The sequence below is a fragment of the Semicossyphus pulcher genome, unplaced genomic scaffold (genome assembly GCF_022749685.1).
Source record: "Semicossyphus pulcher isolate SPU_LCO1_2020_fin unplaced genomic scaffold, fSemPul1.0.p SCAF_25, whole genome shotgun sequence".
NCBI classification, from domain to species: domain Eukaryota; kingdom Metazoa; phylum Chordata; class Actinopteri; order Labriformes; family Labridae; genus Semicossyphus; species Semicossyphus pulcher.
In genome coordinates, this window is record NW_027211699.1 from 7,185,999 (window position 1) to 7,213,968 (window position 27,970).

At 46.0% G+C, this 27,970-nt stretch overlaps 1 protein-coding gene across 3 annotated transcripts in view; it reads left to right on the top strand.

The window, feature by feature from the left end:
* Nucleotides 1–27,970, top strand: part of LOC138604410 (glutamate receptor ionotropic, NMDA 2B-like) — a 153,871-nt gene that overhangs the window by 32,980 nt on the left and 92,921 nt on the right. For all 3 annotated transcript variants that reach the window (XM_069676337.1, XM_069676341.1, XM_069676340.1), the window contains exon 4: nt 5,167–5,811. In XM_069676337.1, the coding sequence (XP_069532438.1) occupies nt 5,167–5,811 (645 nt within the window). The remainder of the gene's footprint in view (nt 1–5,166; nt 5,812–27,970) is intronic.

Sequence of the window (27,970 nt, forward strand, 5' to 3'; positions counted from 1 at the left end):
GTAGATCTCTCTATCGTAGCTTCAGTTTTTGTATCATTTAACCTTAATTGCTTTCTCTCCGCTGTTTTGTCTCTTTTCTTTTTTTCCCTCCTTAAACACATGTCAAATTTACCAGCCTTCTTGCATCCCTAGCAACGGTCTGTTCTTCATAGCAACGGTCCATTCCTCATAGCAATGCTCTGTTCTTCATAGCAACGGTCCGTTCTTCATAGCAAAGGTCCCTTCTTCATAGCAATGGTCCATTCTTCATAGCAACGGTCCATTCTTCATAGCAACAGTCTGTTCTTGATGGCAATGGTCTGTTCTTCATAGCAAAGGTCCATTCTTCATAGCAACAGTCTGTGGCAACAGTCCATTCTTCATAGCAATGCTCTGTTCTTCATAGCAACGGTGCGTTCTTCGTAGCAACGGTCTGCTATAGAGAAACAACAGACCTCAGAATGCTGTAGTTAACCAATCAGATTCAAGTTACTAACACAGCCCTGTAATAAATCAGTCATTGGTGATAACCCGAGACACAATCAGTTATCTAAAGAATGGATTATATTTATCAATTTATCAAGAAATCAACTTTTTTTTGGATCATTTTGTTCTTTAATGTTTTTATCAGAAAAGTTTATTGTGTTGTTGTAAATTAAGTAAAAATAAGAGGAGTTTTTGAGGCTGTAAGATCAGTAAGAAGGACAAACAATTCTCCTGCGAATGAAACACATTTTTTGTATGTATAAACACAGTAATAAATACAACAACACACTTTTTTATATATTTAAACATGTATATGCATGTGTAATCAGAACAAGGTTTAGGAAAAGCAAGTGTGTTTGTGTGTGTGTGTGTGTGTGTGTGGGGTTTGGACCTGCGGGGTCTTTGCGAGCGGAGGCGATCTGCGGTCCACCCGTGTGTAACTGATCCGGCTGCTGTGTGCGCTGGTGTGGCTAACAGAGCAAATGGTGGGTGAGACGCGCGGGCAGGCTGACGGGGAAATGGGGTCATTCAGTGTCGTAACCTCGCCGCGGTAATCTGCAGTTTAATGTCGCCTTTTGTGTTTCTTTATGAGACGCACTTTGACTCACTGTGAGACTTTTAATGGCCTCATCTTTCTGAATGATCATTCCAGTTACACACTGCGTCGGCTAATATAATCTGTACCCCGGGGATGTGTGTGAGGGTGTGTGTCGAGTGTGTGTACGGCTGCAGGCGACTGTGTGTTAAAGGGAGAGATAGGGGGGAAGATGGGGAGTGTGATGTGTGAGTTTACGCATGTAATTAGTGTGTGTGTGTGTTCATGTTTAAAATGTGTAGGGTCCTCTCTTTTGAGGATGCAAAGCCGGACTCTACTTTGCATGACATGATCAATGCTTATCTCAAACGTGTGTATGCAGGTGTGTGTGTGTGTGTCAGTGGTCTTTGTGCTAATCTGAAATAAACGTTTTAAGGATGCACAGCCGAGCGTGAGTACTCCACCGCACTCCATCATTGCGCCCACATGATCATTGCTAATCACAAAACGTGTGTATGCTGGTGTGTGTGTGCGTGTGCCTGTTCTTGTGTAAAGTATGCCTTTCTCTGCGTATGAGGAGCTGGTGTGTTAAATGAGCTCGTTTTGAGGACTTACAGGAGAGCGAGCGTAGTCGATCAATGCATCTAGATGACCGATGCTAATCACAAAACGTGTGTGTAGTCTGGTGTGTGTGTTTTCTTCTCCTGTACAGTGTGTGAGAGGTCTTTGTTTTTAACTTTGAGTGTTACGTGTTAGCTAAACCCTCCTTAAGGACTCACAGGACAGCAAGAGTATGTCGCCTGCTCCATCGTTTGTTACATGATCAACATGTGCAGGTGTGTTTGCAGGTGTGTTTGAGTGTTTTCCTCTTGTTTAAAGTGTGTCAGGTGTCTTTGTGCTAATCTTCACGTATAGGGAGCTGATGTGTTGAATATACTCGTTTTAAGGACTCACAGGAGAGTGATCGCTACACCGCCGACTCCGTCATTGCCTTTACATGATCAATGCTGATCAAAAAATGTGTGTGTGTGAGTTTGTGCCTGTTGTCGTGTAAAGTGTGTGAGAGGTCTCTGTGCTGCACACCAGAGTGAGATCTCTGTGGCCAATGAGTTGGTGCGTGTGAAATAAACCCCTTTTAAGGACTCACAGGAGAGTTCAAGTACGCCGCCGGACTCCATCATTGCACCAATGCGATCAATGCTAATCACAAAACATGTGTGTATTCTTGTGTGTGCGTGTTTGTGTGTTAAGTATGTACGAGGTCTCCATGCTAATCTCTACATGCGATGAGCTAGGCGCTGATGTGTTAAGTAAACCCCTTTTAAGGACTCACAGGAGAGCGAGATTACATCGCCTGCCCCATTAATCATGATCAAAACATGTGTGTATGCAGGTGTGTGCGTGTGTGCGTGTGTGTGTGTGTGTGTGTGTGTGTGTGTGTGTGTGTGTGTGTGTTAAAAGTGTGCCAAAGGTCTTTGTGCTTGTCCGTTTGTGTAAGGAGCCCATGTGTTAAATAAACCCTTTTGAAGGACTCACAGGTACAGCTACATCACCAACATCGACCTCTTTTTGTTTACCGTTGCCATGGTGAATCGTGGTATCAGGGCTCCATTAATGCTGGCTTGTTATAGTCAGCGTGCACGCACTTAACTCAGTCTGAACCTACTCAGAGTTGAACTAACTCTGATCAGCTGTTCTGAAACCAAAAAGCCAGCGACTTTCAGCTCAGGGTGAGTCAAACCACAGTCCGGGGTTAGACTGAGGGTATGTTGAACCACCTTTCTGAAACGGAGCCCTGGTGTGTTCATTTAACCCTTCTAAGGACTCACAGGAGAGTGAGCGCTTCACAGCCGACTCCATCATTCCGTTTACAAGATCAATGCTAATCCAAAACCGTGTGTGTGTGCCGGTGTGTGTGTGTGAGCGGCTTCTGTGCTAATCTCTGATAAATGTCTTAAGGATGCAAAGCAGAGATCTTTCCATGCGATGACCTGGTGTGTTTAATAAACACTCGCAGGTTAACGACAGAGTTAGGGTCGCCTGCTCATTGATTTACATGATCAAAACAGGTGTGTGTGCTGGTGTGTGTTCGTGTGTTCTCATGCAGAGTTTGTCAGAGGTCTTTGTGCTAATCTTTTGCGCTAGGAGCAAGTGTGTTAAATAAACCCATTTTAAGGACTCACAGGAGAGCGAGCGCCACACCGCCGGCTCCGTCATTGCATTTTCATGATCACTGCTAATCACAAAACGTGTGTATGCTGGTTTGTGTGTGTGAGAGTGTGTGTGTGTACCTCTTTTGGTGTAAAGTGTGCTAATCTTTGCTAGCTAGGAGCTAGTGTGTTAAATAAACCTGTTTTAAAGACTCACAGGAGAGCGAGAGAACGTCTCTGGACTCCATCATTGCGTTTAAAGGATCAATGCTTATCGCAGAACGTGTGTGTGTGTGTGTGTGTGAAAGCTTGTGTGTGTGTGTGTGTGTGTGTGTGTGTGTGTGTGTGTGTATATCTCTGTGTCCATCAACTGTGTCTGTATGTGTGCGCATGTAGTCCTATTTTAATTGTTGCCATGGAAACAGAGTGCTGCCAGAGAAGTCCAGATTCAAAGAGGGCACCTCTCTCTCTCTCTGTCTCTCTGTGACTCTCTCCCCGCCTCTCTTCCATCCCTCCCTCTCTCTCGCCTTTCTGCCGCTCCTTTCTTCCTCTCCTCTTCACTTTTCTTTCATCTTTTTTTTTTTGCGTCTCACCAAGGTCCTCCTTGGTTTACACTCTCTCCGTCTCGTTTCCTCCCACTCCCTCCTCCCTCCCTTCCTTCTCCGTCTCCTCGTGCCTCTTATCATCGCTCCCTCCTTCCCTTCCCTCCCACCTCTCCGTCCTTCCTGAAGAGCGGTGCGCATTTGACTATTAACACAGGGACCTGTAATTAGAGCTGACGAACCACCAGCAATTAGTTTTCCCTAAAGAAGTTATTCTGTCATCTCTGCATACATTCCTTTATCCCTCTCTCAATCTCTCCTTCCTCTCTTGTCATTTCCTGTCTTACGAGCTGTCATTCTCGCAGGCCGCTTATTGTTTTAGCCTTTCTGCTCGTCTTTGTACCTTCCCCCTGCAGTCATGTATGACTTATATACACACAATACAAGCAGTCAGAACAACTTTATGAGCAACTACACCCCCATCGTCCCGGCTCCTCTGCCCACAAAAGCCGAGTGAACATCTTATTCCCACAGCTGTACACCTACACCGACTATACGCCGGGAAGCTGAGGACACACGGCCTCCCACACACTCAGATGTAAACACGAAGAGAACACACGCGCTCCTTTTTCATGTCTGCCGACTGTCCGGCATCGCTCTCCCCCTCGCTTCTTTCTCACTGCCCCACATGGCCCTTCCTCCCCTCTGCATCCCCATTAATGAAAAGCTCTATAAATAACAGAGAGAGAGAGAGCGATGGATACGGTCAAGTAGAACGTGGGAGGGAGGTGAAAAGATGAAGGACAGCAAACTGCTCCGAGCGCTTAACTAGGCCAATCGGGGTTGAAGGAGGAGGGCGGGTATCATATCACAGTTTTGCGCCTCAGCCGCCAATCACCTAATCAATTTCGGGGTCAGTCTGCGTGTCACTCATCTCGCTGCAGACAGTTTGTCAGTCAGTCAGAGCCGGCGTGCTCTTTTCCTTCATCTTCCCCTTCATGAACTCTTCCTCCCTCACTTCCTCGCTCCCTCGCTTCCTCCCCTGTCAAGACGCCAGCGTCTCATCTGGAGGGAGAGTTTATATCCTCCATAATACATACCATAATGCTGCCTCAGAACGTGCCACATGAATTATTGATCTGTGTGTTATTATACGTAAATCAGCCGATGTATCTGTGTGTGTGTTTATGCACTATTTATGTGTGTCGAGTGTGACCTCTCCTCTCATCCCTCTTTGCGTCTTTAAAGCCTCGTTTTCCGCGAGCTTTCCCTCTCACTGCCCCGGTTCTGCAGCCCCACTGATTCATACGATGCATGTTGCCTCTCGGCGATTCACTTTAACCAATCAATGCTACATGGTGCTATGTTAACCTTTATCTCTCTCTCTCTCTCTCTTCCCTTTTACTTTCTCTCTTTATCAAATCTCTGCCTGCTCCTCCGTCTTCTCTCTTTATCTCCTCCTCTATCTCTCCAGGTATTACTCTCCCACTCCTCCACCATGCCTGTCCGCGGCTGCCGCAGCCCCTCCCCGCCTCGAGGCCACTCCAGGGCCTCCTCCTCCTCCTCCGCCCCCTCGGTCGCCCAGGAGCAAGAGAGGCGAGTCCGACCCCTACATCCACCCCCGCCTCCATCGCTCCCCGGACGCACCAGCGCCTCTCTCCGCCTCTCCCTCCTCCTCCTGCTGCTCTGCCTTCTCCACCTGCCCCCGGCCTGCCACTCACGGAGAGAGAAGGGCGGGGGAGGCGGTGGCGGCCACTACATCCCGATCCCCCAGCCGCCTCCCCATCACATGGCGCTGCCCAACATCCTGCGTGGCCTCAGCATCGCCGTCGTCCTGGTGGGGAACTCCAGCGAGATGGCGCTGACGGGGGCTCGGGAGAAGGAGGACTTCCTCCACATGGCGCCCAACGTGGAGGTGCTGACCATGAATGAAACGGACCCTAAAAGCATCATCAAGAGCATCTGTGACCTCATGACGGAGCACTGGCTGCAGGGCGTGGTGTTCGGGGACGACACCGACCAGGAGGCCATCGCCCAAATCCTCGACTTCATCTCAGCGCAGACTCACATCCCCATCCTCGGAGTCCGCGGGGGCTCCTCTATGATCATGGCCGCCAAGGTAAGACAATGAAAGCCTCCTCTGTGAAACTGCACTTATTTTCAAACCGCACACTTTAAGACAAAACAAAAAGGTCGTCCCTATTTACTGTAAGTGTACAAGGAAGTGCGTGTGGGCGGTTTTAGTGCTCAAATATAAAGAAGGACTCATCTTGGCAACGGAAAGTGTTGGTCAGCGATGATGAATGTGGTTTCCTGCAATCAGATGTTTCTGCAAAATGTCTCATTTGGTGGTTGTCACAAAAAAACATCAACAATCAAACTGTGCGGCTGGAGCGAAAGATCTCACATCTCGGCTGTGTTTGATTTTGATTGGCTGAACTTGGCTGTCAATCATGGCTGAAACTACTGTAGAACTTTTGCTGTTTATTTTTCCTAAATGAGTCTGAAATTGCCTTAAAGGAGCAGCTCGCCCTTGGATAAATCCACTGTCTAAGCTGGTGTTCTCTGTAATCGATAGAAGCAATAATATTTGAAATAGGCGCCATCGCTGTGGAGAAAGTTGTACAAACAGCTCGTGGTTTCGCCCATTCTACATTCCTACAACACCCAGCATGCATTGCGCCCCCCACACCTCTGAAAGGAACGGCCCAGCGAGAGACACTGGAGTGAAATACGACCGTTTATCTGCAGGCAACGGCTCAGAGCGGCACAGAATCTGAAACACGACGAGAACATACCGGTGCATCGTCTATAAAATCTTCACGTCGGCAGTCTACATTTCAAACCTGACGATTTTGAACGAGACATGAAATCGGAAGCGGGCATCCTAGATTGAGGAAGTGTAGTTAAGCAAGCTCCCTGGCCTCCGCCAGATGACGATGGCGGAGGTTTTCCAGGGCCCATTGGAGAAGCGGATAGCGTCCTCCAAAGGCACAGAGCCATACCATAATGCATTAGCTCCCCATAATAGCATGATAGGTCTGAGGTTGAAAATCGGGGAACTGGCCCTTTAAGAGTTACTCAGAAAGACGCCTCTGCTGTGCTGACCTCTTAATATCAAGTTTTCCTAAAACACTGATGCCATAGGCTCTCTCAGTCCATCCTCCTCCACCATGCTTCATCAGTATTCACTCTGGGTTCTGACAAACAGACAGACAGCATCGAGTTCAGTATTAAAAACATGACCGTCTGCTTTTGGAGGACCCAAAAGTCATGTTTTTAATGCAACTGCTGGAGCCAATCCCAGCTGTCGTTGGGCGAGAGGCGGGGTCACACCCAGACTGATCGCCTGTCAATCACAGGGCTGACACACGGAGACAGACAACCGTTACCGAGAAGAAACTAGAAGACAAGAAAAAGGGACGAAGCACACGGGGAGGGACGTTGAGGGTAATCAGGCACAGGTGAAGTCGTGGGCGGGGCACACGATCACAGGAGGTGGGAAAACACAGAAGGCAGTTACATAAGAGCTGAACTGAACACTAAAATAACTGAAATACATAACTCAACAACAGGGACAATGCATGACAGACAGACAGGCAGACAGACGGGCAGACAGGCGGGGTAAGCCTGGGTTTGTCTGCCTTGAAAGACAAACAACAGTGCTGATGCCAGTGACAGGATGAGCTGCAGAACAGAGGGCTAGATCTCTGCCTATTTACTCGGCCTCGCCTAATGGGATAAAGCAATCTGCTGCTGCTTTATCTGTGTCCGCGCGGGATCTGGGCCTGGACCCCGTTCCACCAAATCAGCCCATTCATTCTGTACTTTGTGCATAAATCCAGCTGCACTAAATAATAAGAATAAAGGAGAGCTAAATTAAGCGGGGCGTCCATGCAGCGACAGTGAAACCTTACAACACGACAGCGCTATCTTCTGCTGTCGGGCACTTCCTCTTTGATTCTCAGTCTTATCTCAGCCGTCGTCGTCTCCGGTGTGACGGCTGCTCTGACCCCCCGGTGTCAACAGGTCTCTGTACCAGCAGAGACGTGAGTCGCGGTGACACGCCGAGGCCAGCGGCCACCACTGAAACTATTCTCTCTGTTCCTTCTCGTTAGGGCAGTGAGCAGAGAGATGGCAGGGGCGCGTCCACTCCCATTTAAAAGCACACGAAATCTGCTGTACAGTACACACATCCTCACACAGCAGACTGCTCATACATGCACATATCTTCTGCTCCTTATGAATACATCATGTCAGGATCACAATCTTAATAAGGATCGGTGAGTTTACGCGTACAAGGACTTTGTTTTGCTGTTTTGGTGCAAAATAATGAAGAGAGAAATAGAAGGAAGCAAGTGAATGAGGAGGTTGCAGGTTGGAACAGGCCAGGATGAGGAGACATAACGGCCACAGGAGAGACGTTGAGCAGTAGTGCGATGAGCACCAGTGGAGAACGGGGCAGGTGTCGTGATGAGTGACCGACGTTAGCGAGCGATATCGACCGCTGTAAAGTTGATCACGTACCAAAGGCGATAACAAATCATGAGTCGTAGCAAGTTGGAGCATTAATACTTACTCATTACAGTTACTAATGGGCGAGTGTCAGCTTGTATCAGTTCGTATTTATGTTGCCATAGCGATGTTTGTGTGAGAGAGAGACAGAGAGGGAGAGAGACCGGTGACAGTTAGCTGATACTGATAGGTGTGTCCCGTCCACAGACTGTATAAAAAGATGGCAGACATGACAGCTCCCTGCTGACTGGCTGCAGTATAGGTCATAAAGTCCGCCTCCTCCATGTTAACAGATGGGACATGAGTCAAACTATAAAAGCAAAATACACGTCAAACAAGGTTTCTGTCATTATGGTTCTTATCATGCTGATTTACGTCCAAGTGAGAAGTTTACTTTAAATTAGTTATTTGATGCTGTCAAAATGATGATTGACAGCTCTGTTGACAAATCCGGCTCCTGCAGTTGATCTGTTCCGGATTAACAGATTAGAGGAGGAACAACGAGAGGAGACGTAACTAAAACAATCACTACAGTCATTGAAGTTTACGGACCTGTGAACGTTAACCTCAGACCAACACAAGAAGCTGTTCTGCTGTTAAACACGCCGGTGTGCGTCTTGTGTCTTTCGGTTAGTGGAAGTGGCTACTCCACAGACTCTGACTCTGCAGACTCTGGCTCCAAATGACGTCACCATCTCAAGTCAATCAGGGGGGCTATTTTGGCATCAATTCTGCACAATGAGAGCAGATGGATACGCGTCGTCCATCTATATATATACAGTCATTGGTCCCATCCCGACGTCCCGTCTCTTCACCTGCACAAAACGCACCCAGGCAGGAAAGCTCGCTCTGTTCCTCTTCCTGTCAGGAACATGGTGGGCTTCAAGAGCATGAAGCAGAGAAACTCTGAACACTCGTGAATGACATCATCACTTTACGCATGACGTTTTACTAGAGGGACGGCTGCTTAATGTCCGGGTGAACGGATTCTAAAATTTGCGTTCGTACTTGAGCAATGTTGGGGAATTAGCAGTCTGCGGTGCATGTGTGACGGGGGCTTTAAAAACATGTAAATCTACCGAACTGCCCTCCTGGTCCTTCGGTGGCTACATTACATGTCAGTATTCATGTCTTCTTTCATGCAAATATGCAGGCATGTGGGACAAGGGAGCAGCTGGGGGATAGTTGAGGAATGCATGGGCCTGTTTGTGTGTGTGTCTGTGTGCAGGGGACAGTGTCATTCATTAAGCACACATACAGCAGGCAGCAGGAAAGAGCAGCGTTTTGCAGGCAGAGGTTTAAATGGATTTCCCCGGCCACAAGCCAGAGTCTGCCTCCCCCGAGAGCTTCCTCCTGGCTGCACCGGGGCCCAGGAGAGCGGGGACGGGGCCCCGTGCTCGGGCTCAGTCTCCAAACGGATTTGTGTCTGCCTAATGGGCTGAGACAATGGAGTGGCGAAAACACGATAGAGAGGGATCAGAGGGAGAGAGAGGCAGGGAGAAGTGGAGGAATTGAGATGAGAAATTCTACTTTGAATGAAAGCGGGGCGGGGAGGAGGGAATATTTAAAGGGGTTTTGGTCAGGTAAGGTGAGGGGCGGGATGAAGAGATGATGGACAGATGAGGGAGAAGACAGCTGTGTGAGCAATTTTTATTGTGAGTGTCTGAAGGAAATTGACTGACAAAGATTGGGAAAAGGGGATTGCAATATGAGGTGTTTATCTTACGACCCCCGCTCCATCACAAACACACGCACACCATCAAAAGTGAAGGCCAAACGCTGCTAATAGAGTCGGCAACGCAACCCCTCCTTTTTCATCACACATCCGAGGGAAGGATGATAACAGGGAGCGACACAGGAGGCGGAGGAAACAGCTTTTTGATTTTTACTGCGGTCGGAACAGAAGAATTTGTTTGAGCGGTACAAGATAATTCCATAAAATGTTCCCTGGACTTCTGTGAGGAGTCAGGTTGAATCAGAATTAGGTTTTTATTTGTGGTGATGAAACGCAAAAAACCTCCAGCCGGTTGCAGCATCAGTGTGTGTCTCAATCAGCCTCGCAGCTCTGAGAGTCTCCTGACATTTGTAACAAAAGCTAAACTGGATTTTTGAGAACAATCTCCTCTCGGGCACGGAGCGAAAACTGCAGCAGCAGCTCGGCAGTAAAAAAAAAAAAGTGGGACTACATCTTCCACAGCGGCTGCACCTGTGCGTACAGCTCGCCCGTGGGAAGCTGCTGTGCAGTTAGTCAAAAGTGAACTCACGTATGAGCTTGAAAGTACGAGAGTTAAATGGATGAAGGGAAGAGGAGGCCGGGCGGCTCCGGTATTAAGAAGGAATGAAGACGAAGGCGGAGGAGGAGGAGGAGGAGGGAGACGGATGGAGGCAAAGGGCACTCACATCTATATCAATGAGTGAGATGAGTGAGGGAGGGAGGGATGGGCGGTAAGTAAGAGGGTGAGAGGAGGGAAGGAGAGTGTGTGTGCAGGAGCAGGTGTATCGCCATCCATCCAACGAAGCCACAGAGAAGCGAAGCCGCCTCCTTGCTCAGGAAATCGCAGACTAAACGGAGGAGGAGGAGTGAAGGAGGAGAGAAAGATGGATGGAGCGCAGCTGTAGCCACATCTGTGAAAGACAGGACGAGATAAAGGAGGAGGAGGAGAAGAGAGATGGAAAGCATCCAACAGTTTATGTGTGTCCTTGTGCGTCTGTGTGTTGTTACCTTGCCAACACGGCTGTAGCTGCCAGTCTTTTGTCTGTAGTGGTTTCCAGCACCACCCTGCGCGCTGTCCCTCCACAGTGCGTGTTGGACCGCAGCAATCAGTGTGATCTAAAGCTTTGGCTAATGCTCATATTATCAAGACACAGCGAGCCGTTTTCCTCAGCTTGTCTAGAAGGTATGGCTTTGTAGTGGGACAAATAGCTGTGGTTGTCGCTGATCGCCCCGGGGGCCGCGACACAATGCGATCAGCGAGCTAATCTACGCGCGGAGGCTGCTGCTGCTGGAGATGAGCAGAGAGATAGCACTTTGTGCATCGGGTTTTAATGTAGGAGCGTCAGCAATTAATGGGAAAAGGAAGAGCAGCCAGTGTTGATGACCCGAGGGGAGCTGCAGCGTAATATGGAAAACAATTTGCAACATGCAAAGGCGCGTAAAAGCAGCACACACGCCCACACATGTGTTTTCATAAATATATGGCAAGACGTGTTACAAGGGCAATTAAATGTATGAATATTGAGTAGCTGCTGCAGCATCCTCACCACATAAAGAGGATGCATGCACGCACACACAATCAAGTGCGTCCGCTGCCTCCTTTTGTGTGACTGGCAGCCGTCTGCAGGAGCAGAACCCAGCAGGATGTGATCAATTAACTTTTGCCCAAATAATTCAGGCTTTTCATCGCTTCAATTGCGGCCGTTTTGCCCCGTGGGTGTCCGAGCCTTTTGTTCAAGAGAGAGAGAGAGAGATTTAGTGTCTGAGTCCAGCCGTTCCTGTGTGTGTTTGTGTGTGTGTGTGTGTGTGTGCAGGAAACAGGCTGGATGATAGTGTAGAATCGGTGTTGAACTGTGTCCAGAGATAATTGTTGTGGAGGATGTGTGTGTCTGCGTGAAGTGAGCCAGTTTGAGCGGCAGCACAGGGGTGAATACAAAAATAATACGCTCCCATTGTCTTCTTTTATTTTACATTTAAGGAGGGAAGTCATTTTTAATTTACGGCCACAAAGACGTCGACTTGTTACGTCTTCGTCTCCCGTCTGAACCGAACTCGCCGCGTCCTCTCCGGCTTTTATTCTCGCGTGTTAAACATAAATGTTCCCTCGTTTTTTATTCCCAATTAATGTCCTACAACAGCACCTATTGTTGTAATAATCAGCGAGGTCCTGTTCTCTATTAATGTAATGTGCTGTTCGGCTTGGCAGCGCGGCGTCCTCGCTAAAACATGGACTCAATTAGGAGCATTTGTAAATGATAAGAGAATTAGAAGCGAGTGTTCCTGTGCCGGACGTCTCGCGCTCTCTCTGTTCCTGTCTCCTTCTCATCTCTCTCCCCAACGTGTTCACTTCATTCATGGATTTTTGTTGTTCCCAGTAAGGCGCGGTAAACCTCCCGCAGCAGCTCTCTGATCTCTCCTTTGGTCCTGGATATGTTCGCTCTGCTTTTTGTTGCAGCTCCTTTTGTCCAGTTTGAGTCCCCGGTGTTTCTCTGTTAGATGCTCTTCTGTCTGTGTGGCTTTAAACTCTCTCATACGTCCATTTAAAACTGCTAAAACTTCAATATGGAGTTATTAAAACGTACCTCTGTATAAAAGTGCATTTGTAATCATGCAGTTTATGTTTATGCACTCCCAAGAATCTGCTATCTTTGGCCATTTAAGATGAATTATCTGATTATGCAATGAAAAGTGTTTTATAATGTCATTATATAAAGTGATGAGAAAGTAAAACACATGGTTTTTAATTAGAATATCAAACCACCCACATATGCAAATATTCTATTGTCATTTAGACTGATTTATACTGAAGGCTGCACAACGTGATCAGTGTTCTTAAAGATTATAAAACAAAAGGAAGTTCAATGTCACCTTCACGCCAGGATGTGCCCAAACAACGACACTAAAGTCGTCCTGTAGGTCTTCCTGATGACTCATGCTGCACTGCGGGGTGTATGCTAATGATGCGTCAAATTAAATGCTTATTCAGATTTGTATGCGTCGACCTCGGAAGGTATTTGTGACAGACAGATTTACAGCGGTGTGAATCTACTCTGCTCTGACACCGAGCTGCGACCTCCAGCGCTGAGAAGTGAAGCCAAAGCTGAATGGCCAAAAAACTGCCGTTCTTGGAGTGGCCACTAGAGGCTGGCTCCAAAAGCGAGCCAATCCCCATTAGACTCTATATTAAAATGGCCAACCTTGGACTGTAAATGCCTTATAAAGCACTTTTCTAGTCTTCCGACCACTCGAATTCACCCATTCAAACACTCATTCACACACTGATGGCAATGATCTAAGTGCCAGTCTCCAATCAGTATACATATTCAAACCCGATAGCTATGCCTGTGGGAGTAATTTGGGGTTCAGTGTCTTGCCCAAGGACACTTTGACATGTGACTGTAGCAGTCAGGAATCGAACCCCCAACCCTCCGATTGAGAGATGACCGACTCTACCACTGAGCCACAGCCGGCCCAAACTTTACAGCAGAATTGAAGGTGTTAGCAGCCTGGTACAAAACACGGCTTTGGTCTTTGTAGCTCATCTTTCTATTCATAACAACAATTTCTTACAAATGCTTATGTCTCTCCCACATTACGCGTAGGACTGTTGCAGCTCCTTTCGTCCAGTTTGAGACCTATGAGCTAGCTAGCAGATATTGGTCTTTGCTGTGTTTATATTTGAATGTTCTCACATTTCGCGCTATTGGCCAGTGTAAACGCCAATCAATCAGTGTGACGAGTCCCTCCCTAGCTTCCTGTTTACAAAGGAAATGCATAAAAAGGCAGAGTCAAAAAGCCCGACGTTTTAATACATCCATCCATCTACTGTAGCGCTTATCCTGTTCAGGGTCACAGAGATCTGGAGCCTATCCCAGCTGTCATTGGGCGAGAGGCGGGGTTACACCTGGACTGTCAATCACAGGGCTGACACATAGAAACCTCCCACACTCACACTCATACCTACAGGCAATTTAAAGTCACCAATTAACCTAACAAGCATGTCTTTGGACTGTTGGAGGAAGCCGGAGTACTTGGAGAGAACCTGCGCGTGCACGTGGGTGCTCAGGGTTCAAACCAGGAACCTTCTAACCACTGCACCACCGTGCAGCCACACTTTAATACAATGATAGATAAATAAACATATATTTTTAAGGTTTACAGTGATGCCTGGCACCTCTAGTAGTAAGTGCCTTAACCTGACCTCTAAAGCCACCGGGTGTTTTGCTAGTTTAGATCTTTTATTTTGAAGCAGCTGCAGCCGGAAATGTTTGGTTTGTATTATAAGCTGTAAAGAGAGTGAACAATAAAGAGTCTAATAACTGTACGTTTAAATATAGCTGAGGAACATGCATGCTTAGGTACAAGTAATTTAAGGATGCAGCTCCGTTTAATGGCTGTTAAAATGGCAGCATAAAGAGCGTCAAAACTGGACTTTAATATCATACAAATCTCTAGGTTTATCATTAAAAATAAACCTTAGAGAGACAAATTCACAGGTTCACAGAGATGCATCCACGTGTATATAAATATGTTCAGAGCCTGTGAAGTGGGTTTCCTGGAGCAGCGTGTCCTGGAAATGCTGCCTGGTTTTATATGAGGGAAATGTCCCACTATAGCCTCTTCTTACCTTCTCATTGTCCTGGTTTAGAAAATGTGACAGCCCGCTGTGTGTGTTCCCCTTTTTGTGAGGGAGAGAGAGAGAGAGCGAGAGCGAGAGACAAAAGAGGAGGTAGTGAAAAACATGGAGAGTCCTAAATTTATGTGTCCTGTTTTTCAGCCCCTTTGGTCTCAATTTACTGAGGCCGTTTAAAACGTGGCCGTTTTTAAACTCACCCCATAACTTTCTCCTCCGTACCTCACCCTCCCTGAAGGGCCTCACTTTCGCTCTTTCCATCTCGCCTCTTTGCTTTACATCGCAGACAGATTGCCTCCATGCTCTGGAGTAACTTGGGCACAAGAGATGGTTATGTGTGCTTAGAGAGGTGGGGTCGCAGCGTCTCTCCTTGCCTCTGTCTCTCTCTCTGTATAAATGTGTCTGGCTGATGAGGTGGGTTTCATCCTGTGACAGCTAACAGGAAGCAGACTGACAGATTTACACCGGCAGAAATCTTGTATAACTGCATAAATAATGGATGTAGCCACCTTGACGTCACCCATTGGTTTCTGGACTGCTTTTTTAAAGCTGTGAGTTCGGCATGTTGGCCGCCATGTTGGTTTTCTGGAGCTAGAAGTGACCATATTTGAACTAGAGGGTTGTGCTGTGGTTCGCAAATGCCAAGTTATCAAAGCTTACGCAGTCTTTACCCATGGCTAATTCATTAGCTGGTGAATGAGCTCGTCAGCAGGATGGGTTTCTATGCAGTAGCTGACCGGAGTTGTTTATTTATTAGACTAAAGAAGCTAAGAGAGCTTCTGGAAAGTAGCATCTCCCATGGCAGAACGATGGTTGAATCACTATGGCCCTGGAGCAGAATGCACCAGCTGGGCGTACGCCTGCGTGGAACATCACCTCCGACCTCGAGCTGAAAGTTACGACTAACTTTAAGTTAACTCATTTCACTATCCGTTAATTATTCTCTCTTTTCTTTTGTTTCGTGTTATCCGTATCTTCTGAAGAGAATTTGATGGGAGAAGTTAGAGAGTGGAGAAGTCTGTTGCTTGGCAACAATCACCGCTTTGTGAGTGTTCCCGTGGACGCGCGTCGTAAGACCAGTCGCAGCCACGGCCGGTGTCAGTCAGGCTCGGTGCACTCGCTGTAAATTCGAACCATAATGTTGGTCGTAGCTAAGTCGGACGTAAGAGAAAGGACCTGTTTTTTTACGCCCAGATGGTGTACTCTGCACTTTTGTATATCTCTGAACCTTAATATAACTTAAACGGAGAAGTTGTATAAAAATGAATGATAAAAATAAAAACATTCCTCTGTAAAGTTGTAATAAATAAAAACACAGGCTCGAGTGACCAAAGGTTTTATTCTGCTATAAGGTTGGACACTATGGGGCCTGATGGGGATTGACTCACTTTAGGAGCCAGCCTCAAGTGGTCACTGGAGGAACTGCACTTTTTGGCGCTTTACCGTTGGCTTCATTTCTCAGCCTCTCGGTAGAAACCAGAAGAATATAATAGATTTTTTTTGTCGTGCACCTTGAACACTAACAACACACTCCACTCATGTTTCCTCACCTCCTTTTTTTCCTCTCCTCCTCTCCTCCTCTCCCACCCCTCCCTCTCCGCTCGGCCTCTTTTCATTCTCACTCTCCGTCCCCGCGGTCCAGGACCAGCCACACCTTCCCCTCCGTCCCTCCACTCACGTCTCCCCGACTCCCCCTGGACGTGTCCTTACACCCTTACAACCTCCCCCTCCCTCCCTCCTCCTCCTCTTACTACAACTAGCGCCAGCCTCATCTTCCCTCCCTCCCTCCCGCCCTCCTAAACCTCTCCTCCCTCTTGACACAAATGGTCTAGCTCCACCTTTTCCTACTCGTCTTAATACCACCTACATCACCAAGATCTACAACACCTCCTCCCCCTTCTCCTCCCTTTCTCCGACATCCACCCTCCCCTGTTATCCCCTTGTGATTCTCACAGCGGCCCTTTGCTGGGACCCTTATTAGCCTTATCTCCACCTGCCCCCGCCCTCATTCAGAGGTGGAGAGGGAATGGACCTCTATCTATTCATAGGCGGGGATGAGTCAGTGCTTTTCCATAAAGGATACAGGGAGAGGAGGGATATGAAAGGAAAAAGTACACATTAAGGACTGTGGTTAATTATACTCCACCCTGCCTAACAGAGACACCACCTCTTTAACCTCCAACACAACCATCACCCCTCCAACTGCTCCCGTCTGTCCAGTTATGAACCTCCGTCTCTCGCGTTCCTGGTGAGGGGTGCTGAGTGAACAGTCACAGATTGACAGCTAGTGTGTTCCTGTAAGAACACAACAGAGTGAGACCTCACTGTGTCCTCACTGTAAATCACTCCCCAGATCTCACAGGCTTCTTTAAGGTTCGTGGCGACTGAAAATCCCAGATTTTGCAGCAGCTTTTTAAAAAATTGCTGTACAAGATGCGATTTTCTGAGGCAATTTTTTTGCATTGAAATTGGAGGAGCTGAATATTGCAAAAATAGTTGCAATCATGTTTGTTTGATCCGAATCAAAGACCAATTTCTTACAAGGTTGCATTTTGCCTAAAGTTTGGTTTGTGTTCACACGGCAGCTTTTACCAGCAGACCAAAAGTTTTGATGCGCGAGGAAACTGCTCTCTGATTGGTCAGAATTTCCATGTGGGAAAAATTCCTGAAGTAAACAAAAGCTATGTCCCAATCCAGCCGCTGCAGCCGTCCCAATTCGAAGGCTCCTTCAGATGCGGCCGACAAAAGCGTCCTCCGTTTCCCCGGCTGCCAAGGATCCATCTGGTGCATCCTTCACGGCCCACCGTATCCCGAGATGCGTAGCGCGCCAATTCAAATTAAATGGCGGACTTTTAAACGGCCGAGGAACGTTTAAAAAAACGAAAGGGCTCTTGAAACACATTATCTTTAAAGTAATAGGTTAAGTAACCCGACGATAGTTATGCTAGCTAGTTAGCCCGCTAGCTACCTGTGACAGGAGCGGCGTTTGGTGATACAAGGGTAGATCAGACCGTCTCATTTCAGTTTGGCTTTAACGGTCTACGCAGGCTGTGAATGGAGCACCTCGTTGCAGCCCGTGGATTGGGACACAGCAAAAGAGAGAGAGCACACGCCTCAGTCACTCTCAACACGATCACGATTGTTGTTGAGTTTTTTTACTTTTAACCGACATTGTTCCACAGATCGATCAGTTACATTCTCCTTTAGTCTTTCACTGAACAGTTTGAATACCTCTGTGTTTTTGTGCGTTTCCACGAGCATTTGTTTGCATTGTTTGGTCAGCCCATATTTATACTTCCTTGCTCCCTCACGTCTGTCCTATCTGCATCTTGCTGCCTGGCTGCGTGTCTGTCTCAGCAAGTGTCAACATCCTTTAAAAACCCACAATGCACAGTGTTTTGGTTTTGCTTCCTATATTAGGTCCTACTTTAAGACCAATTATTGTTCTCGCCTAAATCTAACGGGATCGTGGATCATTTGGAAACCAGCCGAGTCCCTTCTCATTTAGCGGACCATGGTCCGGTGGTTTGGTCCGCACGAGAGTTCGAATGCATTATTATTCCAATGACAAGGCAGTGAGTGAGGAAGGGAGTGACACGTTTGGGGGGAATATTTGTTACAATAGTCTCAGAGAATGCACAGTGATTGGTAGATTTTGTGTTGCCATCACCACATCACAACTTCCTGGAGGGTTGGATCAGTCACCCTCTACCAGAGTGAGAGTGTTTTAACATTCAACCATCCATTATCACCACATTTATCTTGTTTCATTAGGAAAATCACTGTAAACAAATTGGCAGTGTCTCCATTGGATTTTATAGTTGGTGTCACCGCTACTGGATTAAATTTGGCTGAACTTTTTGGCACAAACCAAACAAAGCTCCTACTCTGCCAAAGATTGTTACAGTGTAAAGCCTCATAAAGACTCTCTATATGTACAGTATATCCACCTCTCCTCCTGTGCTTCCGTCTCCGGCCTCCTCTAATCACACGGTTCATGACAACGTGACTCTGTAGTAGAACAAAATCAAACTGCTTTTGAATGTGGCACCACGGGGAGCCACCTGCAGACTCACTGAGACTTCAGGTCTGTTTGTTCAGCGACACTCGGCACGGAGCTGCAAATCGACAAGCTTGACAAAGGAAGATCCGTCTGTGTGAGTCACAGGCTTGTCCGGTTATGTCAGCGTAAGAATCCCCGACTACTTCAGCGAGGAGAAAGCATTTTGTTGGATAACACAGGGATGTGTTAAGAAAGGAAATAATGGGCAATAAAATGGGCCAAAGGTCACGTGTAGAAAATCTCAGTTATCATGTCTGAATGTTTTAACGAGGAGCAGGTAGGGTCCTCTGTGGGGCCGTGAATGCTGCAAATTTAAAGTGAATTCAAACTTAGAATAAACACTTTGTTTTGCATCGTCATGAAGAACTCTTCAAACATTTGCAGGAAAGAAATCAATTCTCTTTTTTGTGTTTAAATCACAGTTTGCTTGCTTCATTAATTTTTTAAAACAGCACTTTGCAAAAGCGTAAGTTAATGATTCTATCATCAACATCTCATTCCACTGAAAGTTAATGAATTAAAATATAGATATAATTAAAGCTGCAAAGCAGCATTGAACGGGCCCTCACACCTTGGAGCATGTCGCGGTGGAGAGTTACAACAACTTCCTGTTCAAGGTTGAAACATTGAAATTCGACCACACGCTTTGATGAAGACTCAAAATATGAACAACAACTTTTAGTTGTCACGGTCTTTTCAAAACGATGACCAAGTTTGAGACGGCTCTGATTACAAAATCAATATGGCTGACTGACATTAAGGTTTTAAAGGATCTTGACATGATACATAAGCCTACCATTTTTTGTAAATGGAGGTAAAACCAGCTATGGGGGGTAATTCTTTGAAATAATGTAGGGGGCTTTAAATAATCACCAAAGTTTCAAAATAAAATCAAAATGGCTGACTTCCTGTTTGTTTGTTTTGCTTTTATTGGCTTCTTTTTTAATCTTGACATGTTAGATAAGCCTACAAGTTTTTGTAAATAGAGGTAAAACCTGCTATGGGGAGTAATTCTTTAAAAATAAAGTAGGGAGTGCTGAAAAAAACACTAAAATTACAAAATAAAATCAAAATGGCTGACTTCCTGTTTGCTTTATGGTATGAGGCTACCCATGATACATACTGTATGCCTACCAGTTTTGATAAATGCGGGTGAAACCTGCTAAGAGGGGTAATTCTTTACTATAAAGTAATTACACACCAGAAATTTCAAAATAAAATCAAAATGGTTGACTTTCTGTTTGGTTTTGTGGCGTTTATTGGCTTCTTTTTTAGATCTTGACTAGTACATATGCCTACCAATTTTGGTAAATTCAAGTAAGACCTGCTTTTGGGGGCGGTAAATAAATTTCAAAATTTCAAAATAAAATCAAAATGGCTGACTTCCTGTTTGGTCTAGAGTGGCTGTTAGAGGCTCTTTTTTTAGATCTTTACTTACATTTCGGTGAATGCCAGTTAAACGTGCTGTGGAGGGTAATTCTTGACATAATGTAGGGGGCTCTATGGAGGCATTTTTCTTGCTGATATTTGTAAGAGATAAAATATTTAATTTTTTACTCCTTCTGAATTTGGTGCAAATTTTGATCAGTATTTGAGCACAGACAGAAGAGTTTTTTTTCACATAGATTTCCTCTTCTTCCTTCTCTCAAGCTTAACTTAGTTCATATTTTCCTCCTCCTTTAATTCAGTTCTCATCTCTCCGTTTGGTGCCTTTTCACTGTCTCCTCGTTTGCCCTTGATTTGTCCGTGTTCTTCCTCACCCGTGGCCTCCTGTGTCGAACAACTGCCACAAGAAGAGAGCAAAGGAGGGGAAAACAGGGAGGGAAAAGAAAACGAGGATAAGAGAGCGGATGGGAAAGAGGGAAGGATAGAAATATGAAGAGAGGGATCGGAGGAGGAGGAAGTAAAGAAAGGAGAGTGAGCGAGAAGGAGGCACGGATGTGGAAGAAGAAAGGCGGCGCGAGCGGAGACCACAATGTGCTCGCTCAATTACTCACCAGTGCTGTGCCAAGCTGGCCCTCGTCAGAGCCACATGCTGTGATACACACACACACACACACACACACACACACACACACAGCAGCCTATACATCAGACCAATATGTTCAGATGTGTTCCTGCTGACCTGCAGTGTGAAGATTATTCAACCTAGACACTGTGCTGACTCTGGACACACATACACACACACACACTCTCTCTTGCAGACGCTTACATAAACTCCTTCGCCCCGTCCTACCTGTTCAGACACATGTAAAGAGAAATATATCATACACAGGAGGGCACAGAGAATCACACAAACACACACACACTCGTAGGTATTCCAGGTGGCAGTCCAATCTATTAAGGTGTCAGAGGCGGTTTCCCTCTGAGCTGACCCTTGTTAGCGCACAAGGTTTCCACCCTGAGACGGATGTCAGGAGGGAAAACAGGCCGGCAGTGCACCATCAACACCTCGATACACCTCGTGAGCACCAACACACACAGTTGGACTGTTATATAAAGGAGGAAAATACAGCTGGGCTGGAAGTGTAATTGTTAGAGTAGATAAATGGATGTAAAAGGGCATGTTTTCTACTTTCCTCGTGGTGCTGTTTCTCTTCTCTTCAGGCCTTTATTTTGAAAAACCTTCTTTCCTCTGTACTTTTCAGTTAGAAATAAAAGAGCCGTTTTCATCTCTCAAACGTTCCCCCTGTTTTTAGCTCGCTGCACTTCATAGATCAGATCCTTTAAAACAGATAATATTTGCTTTCTTTTTAAAAAATCTCGAGCCGTGTGTTCAGAGTTTCACCGCCACAGAAACATTCCCGGGGTTGAGTTTAAAAAAGAAAACAAGAAACACAGAAAAGATCTTCTTGCTCAACCCCATTCTGTCTCGTTGCATCTCTCCCTCTTTATTTTTTATCTCAACCACTCCGGCGCTCTCCTCCTCCTCCTCCTCTTCTCCCTCTCTTTCTCACGTCAGGCCGGTTCCTGTGATGAATGTAAGTGTCGCCCCTCCCCTCCCTTGTTCTCCTAAATTACAGCAAACACCACCTCCTCTTTAGTCTCCGTTCCCTCTGTCTGTCTGCATTTACCCACAACCGGCGGGCACTGTGCCCGGCTCTCAGCATCCACACAAACACAGTTAGAGATACAGTACACAGACGCATGAGTCACTCATGACAAATGGACGGAATATACACCTCCAGCATGTAAGATGTGCACCCTGCGGATGCGTTCTGTACAGTATGAAGGCCTGAATGCACTTGACTCATGACCCTCATCTTTGCATCCATCAGCTTCAGAACAAGCAGGATTTATTATTTATTTATTTACATGTATATCATCTGTAACTCTTGTTCTCGAATGTTAAAAGTCCCGCTGATGATGAGACAATCAAGTTAATCCCATGAATGAATTTATTAGACTACAGAAGTCGAGCGTGCCTCGTCTTTGTCCCACTGAACATTTCATCTGTGAGATAAGCAGAGTATGGAGCTTCACATATACATGCATGAGCTGACAACGTGTAGCAATCTATCCAATGTTGTAAATGTAAATCAGAGAGATGAAGCTCAGGATGCTCGCTGCACAACACAGCTTTAAGTACTTTCACAACATTGGCAGTAAAGCGTTTGTCTAGTTGAATCAACCATACGCTGAATGTACTCTGCCCAGTTTATCACTGAAGAGACACATACTGAAGAAAATGTGACCAAAAGCAGAGAGGATGTTCTTTTAGTCTATATACTATGAATACTTTATTCAGGTGATTGTCAAGGGAATCGTGCTGCAACAGCCCAAACGATTTCCATCGGAAGAAATCGGCTCCAACATTGCCAACTGAAAAGCACATGCCAAAGTCCAAAACAAATGCAACGACGGAAACGTGCTGCGAATGAAAAAACGTGCTGCAATAAGCCAAAACAAATGCATTAACATCAAACGGGCTGCAAATACAGAAACGATGCAAGGTCAAAAACACGTGCAAAAGAAAAACGCTGTTCTCCAGGCCTGTAGGGGGCGCTCGGTGGAGTGCACTACAAAATGTCAACCCCAACATATAATTGACTATATAGTGAATAGTGTGTGCTATGCTAGCCATGCTAGTGGCTCTGTTAGCTAGGTCTTATGCACACAATGCTAATGTCAGCAAGCTATCACGCTCACACTGTCAATGCTAACTTGCTGATATTTAGTAGGTAGATTGTTTACCAAGTTTGCCATTGTAATTAGACATTTGCTGATTAGCATGAAACTCAAATACAAATGAGGCTGATGGGAGAGTCATTAGTTTTGCAGGCATTTGGTTAGCAATCAAAAGATGGAAACTCAAAGGATCGACAAAGTGATTAAAAGACATCCTGACGGGAACATGAATGGTTTTACCAAATTTCATGATAATCGATCCAATTTATGACCCGACTTTTTAATCAAAATCAAAGATTTGGTGGCGCAGGTTTCGCTCAGTCGGTAGAGCACACGCCCCATATACAGAGGCATCCCATCCTCAGCCCTTTGCTGCATGTCATCCCCCAACTCTCTTCTCCCTATATTTCTTCCCTCTTCAGCTGTCATATCATTAAAGGCTAAAATGGGGATCACGAAATTATCACTTCTTATCATCTGTGAAACATTCCCGTCTGTACGCCACCTACCCGGTAGATGTTAAGTGTAATCTTTGACCTGCTGGTGCTGTTAACTGAAAGGTGAGGAATCTTTCGAGTCATTGGAATCCATCCTCTTGACACCGTGAATATTTCTACCAAATTTGATGCCCATCCATCAAATATTTGTCGAGATAAATCGATCTGGAGCAACGTGGTTGATCAACCAGTAGACGGAATGTGCCGTCCCTGAAGCTATACCCAAGCATTATGGGAAAAAGTTCATAAAAGTTTAGCGCATCCCAGCGAAACATTGTTACTTGTAATATTGTCATTAAACAGCAACAATATTTTGATCATCACCATTATAACCTAGCCACAGGGCGTTCTATTATTTGTCATCCCATTACCTTCGCCACTATCACCATACTTAACATCATCAATCATCATTGCATCATTATCGTTATCGTTATCAATAAAACAACCCCCACCGGGCATTTACATATTGGCATTAGTCCCTGTATTTGTTCATCAGTTGTCGGGCTCTTGTTTGGTAGACTGGAGCTCTGGCTGGTCTGTTCCTCCGCCAGTGATTGATCTGCATTAGCAAAGTCAAACTGGCCTAATAGACTTTTATTGGCATGAGGCGGCCGGGCGCTGAGGGGGGCTTTTAAACAATGCAGTATGCTAATAAACAGGACGCTGTGTGCTAGGACGACGAGCAAAACAACAATGGAAAACAAGAATCTCATTCACATGCAAGCGGCCTGCATTAATACATCCACTTACCTCTTTTAGAACATCATTTGAACATACAGGAAGCAGGAAATATGGCAAGTTAGGCGTTTAGTGCCCAAAGTCTATGATACTGCTGTGTTTCTGTTATGCATCTGAGCATTCCAGAGAGACATATCTGCTACTTTCAAAGTAAGAGTCTTTGAATAGTTCCTCCAACTTCTGCCAAGGTTGTTTTGTTACATAAGAAAGTGGAAGTAACAGACGAGACCTGTGCTGTATTCTCACCTTGTTCTGGAGAAAGGCCAGTTGATAGTAGCTCCTACCAGCAGCATGCTGCGCATCACATTCAATCACATAGATTTTGCAGCACACCGCAGCTGAACTTTATCTTGGAAAGTCTTGCCAGAAACCGAGATAAGTGTCCAAAAAAAAGAGCACCGAATTTGTATCCGCTTGTTAGATTGCATCTGGCATCGTCGTCTTCAGCCTGATTTATGTGACCACACAAAACAAACTGCTGAATATATACAGTGCAGGCTGGATGGAAAAATAAGCAACAGTCTGCAAGATTAGCAAGGGACACAGAAAGTAAATGAGGGGAAGTGTCACATTCTGCCCTCCAGATAGTTTCGGTTGTCCTTGGATCGTTCTGGTCCAACTCCTGAATTGTGTGCGGTGAATTCTAAAAAGATCCTTTGAGGGATGAAGAGGGTGGAGAGCAAAGAAAGTCCTCTGTTCAGGAAACCACTCATATGTGAGGGCCGTTATCTACTCTAAATCTGAGACATACAGCCTCGTACGTTAGTGGATATGTCACCAGTTAGACCAATAATTCAGGATGGCCGCCTTTTTATTAGGAACCCACCATGAAGTTCCACAGCAGGCATTTAATCATGAGGCTTCTTTTCAGGAGTTAATGTAGAACTCACAGACTGTATACATTTAACTTCCACGTCTGAGCAGAGAAGTGAAAGTTGTGGGAACGTTTGATCTGAGGTCAGCGCGAGGACGGACGTGACTTCGGGTATCTCTGTGACCTCTGCGCACGAGCATCGCTTCTCTCTTTGTTACGCCCTGCAGGAGTTTCTGTTATCAAGGAGACCATTCGCCCGTATCGCGTTTAACACAACGCTATTTTCAAAGTAATTTCTCCCTCCTCTCCTCCTGCTGACTTATGTGGAGGCATCAACAGAAGTGTTTGTGCTGATGATGAATGGAGTCGTGGAATATGCAGGTCACACAGACTCACCTTAAACCCCTCCGCCTCATCCTTCACACATGATGTCCTAAACAGAAGGAGCTGTCCTTACGTAAACCTGCCTTTGTGTACACGGTTCTATAAGAGAGTCTCAGTCTGTTCCTGTAAGGAGAAGACCTCACATTCTCCTGGCAATGAGTGTTGGGAGTTTGTTGCTTTATCTACTGGTGTCAGGGCTGCATGGTTCCTGGTTCGAACCCTGTTTGACATAGTGGGCCTTTCTGTGTGGAGTTTGCATGTTCTCCCTGTGCATGCGTGGGTTCCCTCCAGGTACTCTGGCTTCCTCCCACAGCTTCCTCATTCGCGTCATTGGAGACTCTCAATTGACTGTAAGTGTGAGTGTGAAAGGTGGTCTGTCTCTATAGCCCCTTTTACACTGCCAGTTCAAGGTGGGATTATTACGCCTCTGTTATGTTCTGTCCGCACGGAGGCGGAACGGTGGGGCGAAATCGTTCCATCTCTGAGCTGGCATCAGAGGTAGTAACAGAGGTGTAACGGCGTCTGTGTAAACAGCGGAACCGGCAGGGCGGAACAGCGCTGTGTATTTCACCTCACGCAAATTTTGCTTCTGCAACGCCGGGGCGCTGTAAAAACCAGAGATGTGGACTTGAGACTTGGTGACTTGGACTCGAGTCGAGTCACTGTTTTAATGACTTGCGACTTGACTTGACAAAAAATAAATGACTTGAGACTCGACTTGGACTTGAGGCATGATGACTCTGATGACTTGCGTGTGTTCATAAGTTTGAATGTTAGCTGTTAAATATAAAATGATAAAATTCAATGTTGTCAAGTTTCTGTCTAACTATCAAGTATGTACCCAGAGCAAACTGGGAATCATGATTGGACGACTCCAAAAGCTCCCCGGTACGTGATCGTCATGATTGGATGACTGGCTGTCAGTCAAACTCCTCGCTATGGCAACATGCAACATCAAAGCCCCCAAAGAGAAGCCTCATCAGTCGTACTCGTTACTACTCAATACTGTCTCAGAGCAGACCATCATCATGGCTGCGTCTGTGCCAAGATAATACAGATACAATTCACTGTCAAACTTTTTGAACAGGTTATTTAAACTTGACTTGACTTGGGACTTGACTTGCCCAAGAAAAAATGACTCGAGACTTCGTTACGGCGCTGAGGCAGAACCGCAGTGCAAAAAGGGCTTATGTGTCAGCCCTGTGATTGACTGGCGATCAGTCCAGGGTGTAACCCCGCCTCTCGCCCAACGACAGCTGGGATAGGCTCCAGCGCCGCGACCCTGAACAGAATGAGTGGTATAGATAATGGATGGATGGATAATGTTAAACCATCTACTGGTAACATTATTGTATCTGCATGCAAGTGAGAGAAGAGAACACCACTTGAGCATCAAAGAGAGAAGATGTTCCTCACTGTAGCTTTAAAATAAAACTCAATGTAAAAGAATAGAAATATTAACAGAGCAGTGATCTTCTGTTTTAAATGCTGAAGTAGCCTTTAGTAACCCCTCATATGTTTTGTTTCTTAACCTTTACTTTAAAAGTAATTCCACCAAAACCGCCTGTTTGTTTGGACTCTTTTAGCAATAAGATCCTCTACAGATCACATTTAATGTTGGGATGAAATCTCCCTGACGTGCAGGAGGTTATGAACTAGCTCTGCTTGGCTCTTCGGCCCTGCAGTGAAACTAGGTTATTGTCTGTGATGCCCCGGAGCAAAGCAGAGAGTGAGCAACATGCCTGCTGCCTATAGTAATACCAACATGCTGTCTATTATCACAGAGTGTAATGGTGCATACTGCAGCTCTTATTACAGCATTACCCCACGTAGGTTCTTTAAATTACACCCACCTTTTAATAAAATGACTTCTTTACTTTTCTTTGCTGTAAATGAATCAGTAATATAAACTCATTTGTGCACACACAGCCTCCGTCTCTCTGCCTCTTCGTCCTGCTCCTGCAGACCCATCAGGATGTTGCTGAGCGTCACTGAGTGTTGGTGCAAAGGGTCAGCGGCCTCCTGTACGACAAAGCGCCCTCGTGTCTTCTGAATACTAAAGAAAGAGGACACTTTCTGTATCAAAGGAGAATACTGGGGCGGGATGTTTCTGCACCGTCACGCTCCTTCTGTTCGCTTCTTTATACGCTGATGATGTTCACATTTAGCACAGAAATCATGGAGTGATCTCCAAATGAGCGGAGATTTCTCTCCACATTTTTATTTTATAATTTTGATAACTTGTTTAATGGAGGATGGAAATTGATATTGTAGCAGCGGTGGTTAAATCCGGTCTACGTGATGTTAACAAGAAGGTTCACAGACATCGTAAAGGAAGCAGTTTTAAACATCCCCCCCCACAGAAGAAGAAACAAGGCTCGGTCAAAACCTCGTATGTGGCAATGTGCGCTTTTGTGGGCAATGTGTTACAAAGACTGTCCTTATGAGGCCGGTGACAACGTGTTTGAAAGCAGGTGCGCGCTGCGGACGTAGGTGAGGAGCAGCCTCGCCTACTCCCCGAACAAAGTATCCAGAGCCGTGTAGACAGAGAGTCGCGTCAGTGGAGGTCCAATATGCTCCATGATCTGCCATTGCGAAGTTGCAACTCTCTCTCTCCACAGCTGTGAAAGTACCATCACTCAGTCAGTCAGTCAGTCACTCATGCGCAGGGACTTCAGCTGTGCAGCTCTGACTATGAAGGCAGAACGACCCCTGCATTCAGACGTAGATGATAAATACCTGACGGTGATGACAGTGATGAGTGCTGGTCTTAAATGCCGCTCTTGTGCAAT